Consider the following 14,956-nt stretch of genomic DNA (forward strand, 5'->3'; position numbering starts at 1 on the left):
CACGGGAGGCGGCCATCGTGCCATGCCGCCGATCCAGCAGGGCGTACAATTATATAGGACCGATTAATGACATTGGAAGAGGCCTTTGGCGTGCAGCGGATTTTATGTATGCCTGACGATGCCGATTTTTAAGAATTAGCTGCATCGTCGCCTAACGTCACTACTATTTCAGCACCCCCATTCCAAAAGAAGGACACTCAGCTGGGAATGAAGAGAAGCATGTGGACTGCGCGCGTGGAGGGCGGACCCTGCTGCACCAACCATGCGGCCCTGGCCATCAAGGACAAGATCTACTTGTTCGGAGGCTTCTGCGTTGACGAGGTCGACGCGACCCGCCAACCCATGGACGTGCACGTCTTCAACACTAGTGTGTCCTTGCACCGTATTTTAATCATCTATACGGGCTTTACTTTGCACTTGGTACAGTAGGGAAGAAAAGTTTGCGGGCCATCAGAGATTCAACTGGATTCCACCTTGGCGCCCAGTGTGCCGCCATCTTGGCGCGTCCGTTTCACGCTCGCGGAAAGGGAAGGAGGTTGGTTGTGAGAAATAGTGACAGGTTGCCCAACTGTGATTACGCAAATTATTTTCAAGAAGTGGTTTTGCAACTGCGCGCTGTCTGAATGATTAAGAAACCTGGCTTGCCTCCTGTAATTAGTCGTTGATTTAAAAATTTTTCACGCTGGTCGTCATATCTAGTAAAAAGAGTTATTCTTTGGGCATAGAAGCACGAATCGCTGCATTGAACAAAGGGAACTCTCCGTCGGTTGACCGTGTGAATTGGGTGCCAGAAGATGATGCTGATGAGAAGACGGCGGAGCGCTGTGGATAAGCTGCTGCGTTAAGTAACCCGATGACAACCGTAGGAACGAGAAAAACTTCTGCCGACTCTTCACTTAATTTTGCTACAGCCTCTGTCGCTTCTCATTGCACTCTAAACACGAATACACCTATATGGGAGTGAAAGAGAGTAAACCGTCCTTTAGCGCACCTCCTTTTATAAAAAAAAAATTGGCAGTTGTTTAGCTCTGGTGAAACCTGGAGGATTGCGAAAGCAACGAGGAGAGAGAGAGAGGCGATGGAGAGCGCACGGCAGCGGCGGCGGCCCCGGCACGCTATCTATGCGCCGCTACTGCGCATGCGCGACCGGCGAGCGCGGCGGCGGCACCTCTGAGTCACCCGCGCAGCCCTACCTTCCCACACCCTCCATCCCCAATCACGGCGGAGTCATACTGGGAGACTCTTCTGGACAGCTCCGCTGCTGCTGACCAGCGCCGGATAATTACTGACGCCTTGAAGCGGATAGCCCTCCAAGGACTGTGCTTTGCCCTCCTAAGGGTTGCCTCGTGTCACGTAAGGGGAGGCAGGGTTTGCCCCCTCTGCATTGCTTGGCAATAAATGTTTCCACCACCACCACCAGCGACGGCGGCGGCGCGCCAGCTGTGCTCCGTGTGGCGTCACTGCTCCTCGCGCATGCGCAGTATGGCCTTTCCTCGGCTCCGCGAAATGGCTCGGCGACTAGCGTTGTGGTGCTTTAGCAACAAAAGGGAGTGTGCTAGAGAACAGTGTACTCCCTTTTTACTCCTTCCTGTTCAGAGTGCGCCTGAGGCGAAAACTCGGGGAGTTTTCGCCGTTTTTATACTCGCTTTGCCATCGGTTTTGGCGCAGTCTCCCTCCGCTGGTCGAAGATACCGGTGCAGGGTGACTTAGACAGCGGGCCCTTCCAGCGGCACGGCCACACGGCGGTGGCGTACAACTACGACGTCTACCTATGGGGAGGCCGTGATGACAACGGAGCCTGCAACATCGTATACCGTTTTGACACCGGTGAGGGATCAGTATGGTTTACTGGCCTGCTGCACGAAAGCTGAGATAAGGTTTCAAGACAACACACCAGGCGGCTTTCGCGTGCTACTTGGTGAACGGGAAAGAGGTCATGGGAAGGGTAGAATGGAAAAGTGCGGCTGTGAGCATGACATATGAACAGAGAAGGGACAAAAGCGGGATCTATTTCTTGCGTTTGCGTAGGTATTCACATTTTTCTGAGAGGTGAGAAATTGACATGCAAAACATGTTAGACAAAAACATGTTCTACATGCATCAGACAGAGTTTTCCACTTCCAACTTAGGAATGGTGCGCTAGCACCTGAACGGGATAGCAAGACCACGTTTTAACACAGGAGTACTATGAGAGCGGCGTAACACATTGTAAAAACTGTGTATGTGTGAATATGTCTTTTGTCGCCCACGCAAAATGGGCTATCTACAGGACTGTTCAGCTCGTCTTAAACAGCAGGAAGTGAAGGGATTGTTATTACTTATTTTACGACGAATAAGTTGAAACCGTATATATCGAATTCGAAAGGATCGCGAAATAGTTCGTTATATGATTATTTTACATATAAGAAATTGCAGTAAAAAAGGTTTTGTGCAGCCTAGAAGCTAGAATACGTTGCACCCGCGCTTGACGAGTTCTTGCAGGGACGTGCTGCCCGCCGGCATGCTAGCCGCGCACAGATGGCTAGGCGCTTCTACGCCTAACTTGCTTCGCATCGAATCTTTAGCGGAAGATGGTTTGGAACTAGACACTGCCTATCATAAAATGTTTGATCCTGTTACCTGTAAACTATAAATAAAATAATCTCATTGAAGCTAAGGTACGGCTGGTTTCAGCAACTATATTGTGGCAGCGAAGCATGCCAGGCGTGGGTCGCCGTATGGGCTTAGTTAGGTTGGCTTCACGGCATGACAACAATGTCGCGTGAAAAATCAGTATAAGAGACAGCAGATAACCTTCAAATACTCCTCACGTTCACCTCGTCACGCGGTTTCACAGCGCCAGCACTCAGCAGCTTCCCAAGGCTGCGCAGTCGACCCGTCTCCGCGTGTTAAAAGGGTTCGAAGAGAGCCGTTAGAAGAGCGGCGCACAGTTCGATGTATTGAATGTTCTGCTGAACGCGAGTTCGATATACGCGAATAGCGCTATACTTTTGGGCGGGATTTTCTTAATGTTTGATATGTAAATAATAATTTGATGTATCCGGGTTCAATATCTCCGGGCTCGGCTGTATGACGCTCCACCTAACAGTTACGTTCATGCGTGGTGACACAATCATTGAGGAAGTGTTTATACACTGTAATCAGCGCGCTTCATCAGATAGTCGAGGTCCTACACAGTAGCCCTCTGACTCATCTGATCTATAGCTTATATATTGTGACCTTCAGTCGAGGCTGAGTGTCTGCCGCTACTCAGTCGCATTTAGCCGCAATATATGAAAGCAGGGATCACGGCTTCCGCGGCCAGCTTCGATCAAGGTGTGTTTCCGGACTTGTGAGTAGTAACAATGCCGTGGGGGCTAGCACTCGATGCCATATGCTCATACAAAGAGCACTTTTTGGCCAAATATAAAACTTGGAGAGTTTCCTTATTGCCTACTTTCGGTTCTACACCCTCTATGCGTTCGATTCGACTGCTATAAGAGAAGGATGAAGTGTTCTATATAAGTAGTCAAGTGAGTCATCATGCGCGACTTACATATACCATTCCATCGGATACATGCAGGTATCCAGTCTGCTGCGAACAGGTGCAGAGAGATTGTGATACCACCCCCACCATGCTTGCGCCGGGTGCACACTACAACCTAGCGAGCAATATGGCCACGCTCAGGAAGCACGTATTGGAAAGGTCCTCTCCCGTGCCTCTGTATCTGAATTTTGTGACTGTACAGTACGATGAAATATTAAAGGGAACAGCTGAATACTATCGTGCCGAAGTTTCTCCTTGCCTCCATGGCTTCTTACACACGTTTCTAGCTTGAAGGTACGTCCCGTTGCGTTCTTTAAACGGGACGAATAACTAAGCGAGACATCGGCTGTTGAGAGGAGACAATTTGTGTTCCCTTTTAGAATGTACCAGAGTGTATGCATGCCGCTCGCGCTAAGCTAAGCTCTCACACGTCTAAGCTGTCACACCTACACATTGTGAAGGTTTCTTTTCGTCGACCTGCGCAGCGTCGATGACCTGGCTCCGTCCTAACACCACGGGGCAGGCTCCCAGGGCACGCAAAGGCCACTCGGCATGCGTGGTGGGCAGCTGCATGTACGTGTTCGGTGGGTTCGAAGACCGGCTCTTTCGGGACGTGCACGTGCTAGAACTGGACACCATGCATTGGCGCCCTCTGGTCACCACGGTAGGTACGAACCCACGATTTTTTTTTGTACCTACATACAGCAAAAAGTCAACAGAGACCGTGGCGGTCACTTTTTGGAAGACGAGTTGATGTGTCCTAGAAAACCTTCGAAATATTAAAGCATAACATAAAGAGGAGTATTTTCTTTGAGCTCGACTGGCTCTGTCGCTTCAGTGCGGTGAGTGGTGACAAGAACGAAACGAGACGACTGGACGGGGCGCATCTAAGAAGTGAAATTTTATTCAAAAAATGGGCTCGATTGCTCTTAGCAATTGTCATCGAAGTATTTTTTTTCCTGCTTAATGCTATCTGCATCACTATTAATTCGTAGCTTGCCAATACAACATGGACATATAAAATTCGCGGGCATTTATTCTATGGATTGTACAGATGCGGGTCACAACAAGTATTTGTAGCGAAAGTGCTGATATGTTTATGATTAATTGCTATTTGGTGTAAACTCAATGGTTATAATCTTGTGCAATAAAAAGATTTTCAGTGACCGCTTAACTGGAATACCATGTGCATAGGGGAGGTTCACAAATGACCATTCGAATATCAAGGTCATTAAGGTCGGCCGTGGAGTCACTGTAAGCTAAAAAGAAAGAAAATTAACGGTGTACGACACGTCAAAGCAAATAACAAGAATTACACTCTATTATTTCCAGATCATATTGCCTTGTTCGCAACACTAATATGCGAACAACTAGTGCGCAACAAGGCAACAAGGCTGTCCTTCCTTTCGGAAGGACAGCTCACCATACTGAGGAATGTGAAGAAAATGGCGCTAATTTATCGCCCGCTCCGTACCCACGTTTTGACCTTTATCTCCTCTCAAAGCCCTTCGTGACGACCTTCACCTAGCCATTACTGCTTAAGCCTAATGTTGGTACAGAAAACAGCCATAACCTGCAGAAGGATTTCCTCTTTTTGTCTTTTTTTCGCCGCTATGGTCGTCGGCCACTTCCGTTGTCTACTCACCACTGTTCCTATTCCATCCTTCTTCACAGGGCACCTCACCAGAGTGGCGTGGTTTCCACTCAGCCGTGGCCATTGGCAGCCGCATGTACGTCTGGGGTGGCAGGTGTGCCCTGGACAGCGGGACCGCTTTGCTAGCCACCGAGGACTACAGCAACCGGCTCGTATACCTGGACACCGCCAGCGATGTCTGGGTGCGACCCGGAACAGAAGGCACCGGACCGCCAGCGCGATGCGGTCACACGGCCTGTAAGTGGAAGCTTGAAGGTGCACTAAAGAGGAATCTGAACTCGTCGTTTTACTGCGGGAGACCGATCTGCACGTTCCGAGCATCCTTAGAAACTTCGAATTATTGTCCTGTGCGACCGATTTCACTAATTTAAATAGGATTAAACGTCCCAGCTCCCGCCTTTTTTGAACTCACCGCTGACGGCAGGAGGAGTCAACCAACCTTTCAGACAGTCCCGAGTCGGCTTGCCGCTCTGCCGTCGGCGGAGTGATAAGCAGCGATCGGCGAAAGCAAAAAGTCCACGCTTATTTTTTTTATTTTCGCGGGCCTAATTTGCAGCTTTGTTGTCTCTGATTATTTTTTTTTAATGCGAAGTTTCGCGGAAACCTAAAATTCACGGAAACCTAAAAAACAAAACGAAAGCAAGCCGCCACGCGACTGCCCGAATGGCACTACATGCCTTGGCAGGCTCGAGTAACAAAAAAAAAAAAAACGCAGGAGCCGGGACGCTTAATCCGATTTATATTAGAGAAATCGGCCACACAGGACAATGATTCGAAGTTTCTAAGTATGCTCATAACGTGTAGATAGAGTCTCGCGGTAAAAAGACGAGTTCAGATTCCTCTTCACTGCATCTTTAACTCCGCGTCAAGCAGCCACTTTAACACCCATTCGATACAGTACTATCCAGGCTGTCCGTAGATCCAATGCATGGCTGCCGTCTCTCCTGCACTGTTAAGGTGAACACAGTCATAACCGGCCCTTTTTTTTAATGAAATGTATTTGAGTTTGTTGAACCATGCTCCATAGGAATCCCACAGCGTCTTTGAAAGATTGGAAATGTCATGAAGTCAGGTCCAAAGAGCTGCTCTAAGACGAGCCTCGCGGGGGAAGTTGATTGTTGTCATAAATGAAGCGAAGTTTGTTGTCAGATGAAAGGACTACCAGGAAAGACCTCCTGGAAATATTGCCATGTCGTCCTCAAATGAGTCATGATCATTGAAGTCTCCACAGAAGATTCATTATGCCCGAGTTACGACTGTCGTCTCTAGCTGTCACATAACTGAGTGGAATGATAAATGTTGTCATCAGTGAGTGCGGTAGTGAGCCTGATTTTTTTTTTCAGGAATGCATATTTAATGCCGTAATGAGGCACAAATGCATGGTAAACGCATATGAGCTCTGTGCAGACGAAAAAATAAATGTTGAGATGTCCACACATAGGAAAGAAAACGGATTATTATTAACATAACCAAACTGCGTTTGCAAGGTTGTATGTTCTGAAAGAGACTTAAAAGCGCAAACCAGATATAAGAAGGCAGTCAGAGGACACAACGAACACCGATCTCACTAACTGTTGCAAAGAGTTGCAGGTACAGAGAAGAATAAAAAAAAAATATCATCAACGTTACTTTTAAGGCAGCACCACATATTTGCCCCAGACTTCGAACAAGTGTAAACGGGCCAGCATTTAGGTGTTTCGCGCGACGAAAACACACTTCAGCCAAGTACGACATCATTGCCGCTATTGCCACTAAGGCACCGCGCTGTTGTTGTCCGCGACTGTTGCTGCAGTAGAAAGGCTGCCTCTTATCAGCCTTTCACTTCTCTGGGCTAGAAAAGTATGAATAGCCCGAGGGGAGAACTGTCAATTCAGCAGAAAAACCCACAGTCCGCAGCCGATTGTTCCGATCAGAAGCTAGATGATGATGATGGCCATCAGCCTCACTACGCCCGCTGCAGGGCAAATGCGTCTCCACATCTCTCCAATTAATCCGGTCCTAGATGCGAGATAGCGGTGAAAATTTCGAAACGTTTGCTGGGAATTCACCGACAGATGTCGGGCGTGAAACTTCAAACATTCAATGGTGACGTCAAACACGGTCCCTGAGGAATCGATTCTCTTCCGAAGTCACGCTACAACTTCCTCACCTTCAGCCAGCTGCGTCAACGTCGCGTAGAAGCTTGGGAGCCTGGATCTATATTCCGTCTCACAAGCAGTTTGCAGCACTACGAAAGGTACAGCGCTCTCGTCCAATCAGGATGGCGCGCACTACATTAGTGTGTTCCTACGCGCCTGTGGTTCGATCCACCTGATGTCCAGGTGGCTTCTTTCTACCTATAGCAGGTGGCGCTTGATGTCTTTTTATTCTTTTTTTGGTTTGTTTTTGGACAGGCGGACGCCCGTTCCAAAGGGACTAGCCCCACTTTTTTTTTTTGTCGCAACCTGTTCTCAGCAGTTCCTCTGTTGTCGCGTCGCAGTAAATTTCAGTAATCGTGTCATGTGCATATAAATTTATTTACTCCGCGTGCCGAGGCAGCCGAGTGTCGATGGTGGCGAAATGCAAAACAAGCCCATGTGCTGCGCGAGAGGCAACGCACGTTAAACGGCCCGCGTTCAACAACACTCGGGCCGCGTTCAACGTCTCCGTTGTCCACTTCTAAAGCGTTCGCTCGCTCACCTGCATGAGTTTTGCTGTCCTCTTGATGAGCGCATTTGTACTCCAACTGCCCCCGCACTCGACGCGAAGCGCTTCAAGAACATTTAAAGCCACCTGCTTCGCCTGCTTGGGGAAACAGCGCACTGTCGGTGTTGAGCACACAGGAGACACAACAGACTCGACCGACGCCATGTTGGAAAGTGGCGACGCATCACTACCTCGCAGCAGGCCTCCGCAGAGCTGTGTCCGTACGGGCTTTGTCTGGTAATTTCACCAGTGATTGAAACACGGCAATTTCCTCACTGGCGTCCCAGAACCCTCCTCGCAGCGCCGCCTCTCCTCCGCCGCTCTTTTCTCCCTTCTCCTCTTTTTTTCTTTCACGGCTGTTGCGCTCTTCGGTCTATTCCTCCCGCGAGTCTGCCTCCGCGCACCGCCGCCGCGAATCTGCGCGTCTTCTGGACCTGGTCAGCGCGCCTCTCAATGTGCTGACGCATGAACACGTAGGTGGTGGTGGAAACGTTTATTGCCAATGATGTAAATCGTAGGGGGCGCCTGGTTTGCCGCAAAAGTTTGCATGATTACGAGCATTGGTCTGGGTATCGGGCATGCAGCAGTATTGGGTATTGAGCAGTCCGGGTTTGTAGTTGTCGCCAATGTGCAGCCTGCGCTATGGTGAGGGACGGAGCGGGGGGTGCGTATTCCCTTCTTTTGTCTCGGTAATACGAGAGAATATCACGGAAGGAGACCAGGTAGTGCATTCCCTGCTCACGACAGTATGAGGCATTAAAGGCTTTCGCCTTAATAAAGCGATTCTGCTCGTATTGTCTTTCACAGCTGTTCTGCTCCTGGCGAGCTTCTAGGGCGGCCGGCTCGCGATTTTCGCGTTGCCCTTCGAGCCATTTGTGTGGCCGGCACGTTCCCCGCGCAAAGAAGGCGACTGCGCACGTACTTAAAATGGCGTTAAAGGGCGATTCACACGACGGTCCGTTCGCCCGCGGCCCGCGCACTACCTGGTCTCCTTCCGTGATATTCTCTCGTATTACCGAGACAAAAGAAGGTAATACGCACCCCCCGCTCCGTCCCTCACCATAGCGCAGGCTGCACATTGGCGACAACTACAAACCCGGACCGCTATACCCAATACTGCTGCATGCCCGATACCCAGACCAATTCTCGTAATCATGCAAAATTTTGCGGCAAACCAGGCGCCCCCTACGATTTACATCATTGGCAATAAACGTTTCCACCACCACCTACGTGTTCATGCGTCAGCACATTGAGAGGCGCGCTGACCAGGCCGCGGTTCAGACGACGCGCAGATTCGCGGCGGCGGTGCGCGGAGGCAGACTCGCCGGAGGAATAGACCGAAGAGCGCAACAGCCGTGAAAGAAAAAAAAGAGAAGGGAGAAAATGCGGAGGAGGAGAGGCGGCGCTGCGAGGAGGGTTCTGGGACGCCACTGAGGAAATTGCCTGAAACACTCCCTACCATTTAAATATACCTGTCCAAATCATGTTTTTAGTTGCAATGCTTATTGTTTTGATTAATAGTCATACACTCCTCAAATATTCGAGGGACTATTTTCTGCGTTTCTGCAGCCCTGATTGGACGAGAGAGCTCTACCTTCCGTAGTGCTGCAAACAGCTTGTGAGACCGAGTATAGCTGCTTTCACAGCTTGCCGGAGACTAACGATTTTGAACTGCGCCGAAAACATAGCTTCATCAGCCGTTTCTTTATCCATTATTTCGTATGTGCTTTTAACTTCCAGTTGTCTACAATGGCGAAATGTATCTGTTTGGCGGATACAATGGTCTCTTGGGGAGTTTCTTCGCGGACATGTACAAGTACGACCCAGGTAAACTCTTACTCTTTGAACCATGCCATTTCTTATTTCTTTATTTTTTTTTCTGAGTGTGAGCTCTTCTTTGTGATGGCATCAGCTCACACTGGAAGTCATACCTGTTTCAGCAAACGTTGCTGAAGATTTTTTTTTTATGAGGAAGCTTTGAAAGCGCCTACAGATGAGTGGGCCCTGCGTTCAAGCACAGCAGACAGAAGTGTTAGAGTTTAGGCGGGCTTTATGCCACCTATTAAGTGATACGTGAACTGCATACGAGAGGTAACCGCTGTTTGAAATCTAAGGCACCTAAGTAGTAATCTTGGAATCAGATCGTCAAGATTAAGAGTCCAAGTAACCCATCGCATTAACTCGTTTCGAGTACCGTCAGAACAAAACAGAGGAGTTTCGTTGGAAATGTGTAACGAAAACACTGCTCTTGATGGTTCATCTTCAACACGGAGAAGTTACTATTAGTTTCTTGGAGCGTTACAAAACGCCTTTCGTCGGTTTTTCATTGTACAGTGCTTTCAGTGAGGTTGTTTTCTCTGTTAATTCCCACTAAGCGCGACAAAAAAACTCGTGTATTTTCGTTTGCGCAGAGGCCTCTCAGTGGAGTGAAGTGGAGCCGATCGGCAAGGGACCCTGCCCTCGCACTGGCCACTGCTGCTGCCTGGTCGATAACCGACTGTTTATCTTCGGTGGTATCAGGTAAATATGTGCGCATCGTATTAAGGTAAACTTTTAAGGCTCTTCAGTGATAATCCGGGGTTTACCGACCATCCACGAGAAACGGCAAGAAGAACCACGTGACCTCATGATGTCATCGGCGGTGCCTACATCATCAGGAATGAAAGAATAAAAATAAAATTTCTTCCGAAGCGTTTTGCGAGCCCGGCACGCACAACGCTACGCTGCCGTTCACGGTGGGGGCTCTAAAGCTTACGCATTAAAGCACAGTGTAAGATATTTCCGTCTTTCTGCTCCTTCTTTACTGGCCCTGAATTTCAAGACGTGTACTATGTTCAACCAATCGCCAGCAGCATCTTTTCACTTCCTTGTGAGGTTAATATTTGCGCAGGCTTCGTAATCACTCAAGATTATCTCCCGTCGGCGCAGGCCGGACAACGCCCCGGAGAATGCTCGGGAATGCAGCACTAGCCAGCCCCTCAGAGACTACCCGGACATGCATATACTTCACTTTGGTGAGCATCGCAGTGCGCACTCTGCTCCTGTCCCGATAACGAAACAAACAGATCGAATGGTATAAGTGGTAAAGCCTTAATGGATACACTGCGGAAGACGCAGGAGGATACTAAGGGGACGGGAGAAGATGTCGGATTGAGTCGAGTTTAGTTAAGTTATTATCTGCTGGTGTGGTTAGCTTTGCAAGCATTCTGGCGGCAATTCCTCCCCTGTTGCGACACAAATATTGATTGCGAGAGTTTTGGAACAGATATAGGTGACCTGCGATATCGGGTTGAGTTGTGGGACTTCTATTACGAAAGCGGTACCTGCCGCAGCACTCCTTCAAGATTCCCATCCTCGTCACATCCCTATTCCGGGAACTAAGGGAGGCTATGGACTAACGTTGTGCGTGAGGGAAGAGAACAATTTTCCCGTTGGGTTGAACGACGGCATATTGACGTCACCTGGGGACAGAAGGCCGGAACAGTGGAGGAAATTCGACTGAGGCAGAGTTCTTAAAGAACTCAAAGGGTGCGAACGTGAGTGAGGATCAGACGAGGATGTGGTCAGCAGGGGAGCATCTATGCAGTCGGGGCTGACGTGTGACCGCGGTGATTATGCGACTCCGCGAGGACCAAACGCGCTGCCCAAACTCGCACACCTCCTCGATACTACATCGGCCCCGCAGGCGGCAACTGCATCCCAACGCTACTTCAGACAGGATCTAGCCGCTCCTGCGGCATCAACGACGACGACGATGGCATGATTTGGAGGAACGTCGCCTACGCAGCTCTAGCCGCAATATTGTCACTCGTGACGTATGTGTAGATGTTGACTGCGGTGCACACCGACGTCATCAATTCGAAATCACCATGTCCGGCTTGTCTTCTTAGTATACAGAAAAAGATGTTCAATAACACCGTGTTTTTTCGTTTATCCCGAGAAATGCTCTAGAGCACGATTTGGCGGCTATTTCTCTATTTCGCTGAAGTCCACTTGTTTTGAACCGTGTTGTGAGTGTGGGTTTTTTCGACCTGCTTTTGCAGAGCCTAGCTTGAAAACCCTATGTCTGCTGGTGGTGGCCGACTCGGGCTTAGACGTCAGCAATCTTCCCGAGGAAATCAAGTAAGTCACGTGCGCTCAGGAGGGTTTCTATTGCAAGGGGTTGGTTGGAGGAAGAAGGGTGTCAAATGTGAGCTAGAAACTTACCACTCCAACACGCCGCTATATACAGGTAGGCACCCTATTGGTGCCCAGCACACTTTGCGTAAGTACGGCTAGAATTTTACGCTACCACAGTCTGAAACATTGGTTACGAAGTGGGCATTTGAAAGTCGCGCGCAAGCACGTTCTTGTTCTGATAGGAACACGAAGCCGAATTTTCGAACAGGAACACGTTTTGCCATGACGCTATTTGGCGAAGTTGTCCTTGCTCCATTAAGGTTCAACGCCGTCAGTCATAATAACTGTAAACGCGTCGCCCGCGCAGAATCGAAGCGTCGACGTCGACAAGATCCAGTTGTGATGGTGATGATGTTTATGGTGACAAACACTCTATTCAGTAAACAGCTCTTAGCCTCCCCGAAGTGGGAGGAAGCCGCTGTAATATACTTCAATTTGCATTAAAAATACGTAAATGACAACGAAACGTCATTGAATCGCACGCAACAGCTGCGCCGTAAATATAATGCATTTCCGAGTGTCGTGCATTCACCCCCCCCCCCTCCCCCCCCCCCCCCCCCCCCTTGGCTACGCCCCTGCAAGCAGAGGTAGTGTGAAAGAAGAAAAGTGTGAAAAGGATGGCTACAATGTGTGGTACCTTGCTTGGTTTTGAGGACCCGCCAGTTTGCTTTAGATGAGTATAGTCGGGTACAACTCAAGAACGAAACAGACTTTCCCCGCCGAACATAGAGTTTCTTACTATTACCTAGAGGGAAAGCTGACGGCGCTGCACTTCAGCCACCATGGACGCCCAAAGCATCATGGGGCGGTGAGCTACTTGTTGCAGGACAGTCGTAATTTTTCGGGAACCCGGAGCGGCACTACTAAGACGTTTCATTTCGAAAACGCTGTTCGTGTGTGCGCAGACGACTTTCGCGCGAACGCAGTGGGCAAAACTCATAGTAGTGAAAACGCGACGACACACGACGCCAATAAAAGGTTTCACTTTTCCGAAATGCCATTAAAAAACCTCTTATAGTATTTAAGCAACAACATCTTTTTTGAAAACATATTTACTTTTAAAAACGCGCCTGTTAATTACGAAATATTAGTTTTTATAGTGTTCATTACTAGGCCAATAGGAGAGCGAGTCGTCTCTTATTTTGGGCAAACTTTGCACTTAAATGCTTTTCTGCTCGTTTGTTGCAATCATTAGACAAGATATTGAATATTAGGACGTTTGTAGTTATCAAACAGCTTTATTTTTCTATTATTTTTTGGCCAAAAGTTGCAGTTCCGCAACAAGTAGCTCACCGCCCCATGATGCTTTGAGCGCCCATGGTGGCTGAAGTGGTATCGAGGGGTCGCCATGCAAACTCCCATAGACGGGCTGCCAGCTTTCCCTCTAGGTAATAGTAAGAAACTCTATGCCGCCGAAGGATCCCCTTCCAGCCAATGGCGTCGGCCGATACTCATGAGCCTGCATACTAGCGTGACAATGCAGGTCGCGGCACGACAATTCAAGGAGGGGACTTTCCCTTTTCATCTCCCACTCCGTGCATTGTCACGCTAGCCAGGTCATGAGAATGGGCCGACCCCATTGGCTGGAAAGGGGAGTCCTCTGACGGTGAAAAGCCGCTTCGTTCTTGAGTTGTATCCGACTGTAGCCTAATGCTAATACTAATAGGTTTCAATTTAATTTACACCTTTTTTCCAGCTTCTTTGCCAAACTAGTGTACTTATGGTCATGTATTTCTGACGGGAGGTCCCTCAGACAGTTTTGCTTTGGTACCTCCTACTGCACAAACTTTTTTTATGCACTTTTGATTGATTTACATTTAGTTTTAATAAACCTAACCTAATAATATCCTCTTTCTAAATCGGTTCGATAAAATTTATGACATCAATTTGCTCGCCTTTCGTGAGGAAGGGTTTTATAAATTTTGAAGTAATGTTTTCTTCTTCACGATGTGCCATTCTTAAGTGGAACCACCTTGCACCTTTGTCACAGTTAGAGTAGCACTGGTAATTCTTTTTATCCCACACCTGTTTTGCTATTGTGTTGTGTATTTTTGCTTTTTAGTTTTACCAAAGTGTGCCTGTTTCGCTTGGGCCCTGTGTGGTGTGTAGTATGTGCCAAATAAAATAAGTAAATTACTCATGTTGTTGATGACAGCCTGATCGTGTGGTTTGCCGATGGAAACCTGTGTCTGTGACGCCGCTTTATCTCTCTGCTTTCGCAGGTGGCAGATTTGCTGCATGACCTCCAATAATCCTGCCTCAAGATCAACGATTTCTTCTAGAAAATAACGTTGCATTTCCCATCTGCTTTAAAAACCAGCGAGCCGTCCACAGAAACCCTCTTCGATCTCCCGTTTTTAATTGCAAAGTGCCTGCGTGAGCCCAAAGCTTTAAAGGTTCTCTCAGTGAAGTTCCGTTCTTGTGTCTTTCCATGCCTTTCTTGCCGATTGTTCGGCTGCAAATACACATTTATTGCTGAGAAACTTGGAGTGCTAAGTAAAATATCTACCGCCACCCGATTTAAACTCGTGATGTCGATCACGTATCTAGTATTATGGACTCCGTGATTGGCGATTGAAACTGGCGCCTGGTGAGCTGTAAACTCGTCGTTGCAGTTTGCTTGTAAAAACGGCCTCTGTACTTTCCTTTTGTACGTAGCCTTTTTAGCTCATCCTCTTCAGTCACGAATTACTATCCACTGGAAGAAAAACTTTCAAAAATTATTGCAGGAAACATGGTTATATAGCGCAGAAGAAAAACAATCACCCTGCCTAATTATTCTGTCGGGTCTCCAAATGTCCACAACTCTCCACTCCTTTCAGCGCCACAGTTACACTCTTGATTTTCAGAAGCAGCAAGTTATTGCGGTGGCGCAGTGGTTATGGCGCTCAGCTGCTGACCCGAAAGACGCG

General features: G+C 48.4%; 1 protein-coding gene across 1 annotated transcript; it reads left to right on the plus strand.

The window, feature by feature from the left end:
- The first annotated feature begins 219 nt into the window (after positions 1 to 219).
- Positions 220 to 14,896, plus strand: LOC149331922 (kelch domain-containing protein 3-like). The gene is made up of 9 exons (XM_089555598.1): positions 220 to 367; positions 1,669 to 1,827; positions 4,012 to 4,190; positions 5,201 to 5,417; positions 9,606 to 9,692; positions 10,277 to 10,385; positions 10,794 to 10,879; positions 11,909 to 11,987; positions 14,267 to 14,896. The coding sequence occupies exons 1-9, from the start codon at positions 220 to 222 to the stop codon at positions 14,331 to 14,333; spliced, it is 1,131 nt and encodes a 376-aa protein (XP_089411724.1). The 3' UTR covers positions 14,334 to 14,896.
- The last annotated feature ends 60 nt before the right edge of the window (positions 14,897 to 14,956 follow it).

Source organism: Amblyomma mixtum, chromosome 8 (assembly GCF_055824585.1).
Source record: "Amblyomma mixtum isolate Tamu chromosome 8, ASM5582458v1, whole genome shotgun sequence".
Taxonomy (NCBI): Eukaryota; Metazoa; Arthropoda; class Arachnida; order Ixodida; family Ixodidae; genus Amblyomma; species Amblyomma mixtum.

Coding starts and splice junctions, on each gene's coding strand:
- LOC149331922 (XM_089555598.1), top strand. CDS start 220: ATGTGGACTGCGCGCGTGGAGGGCGGACCCTGCTGCACCAACCATGCG. Junction 9,693..10,276: donor CATGTACAAGTACGACCCAG/GTAAACTCTTAC, acceptor TCGTTTGCGCAG/AGGCCTCTCAGTGGAGTGAA. Junction 11,988..14,266: donor AATCTTCCCGAGGAAATCAA/GTAAGTCACGTG, acceptor CTGCTTTCGCAG/GTGGCAGATTTGCTGCATGA.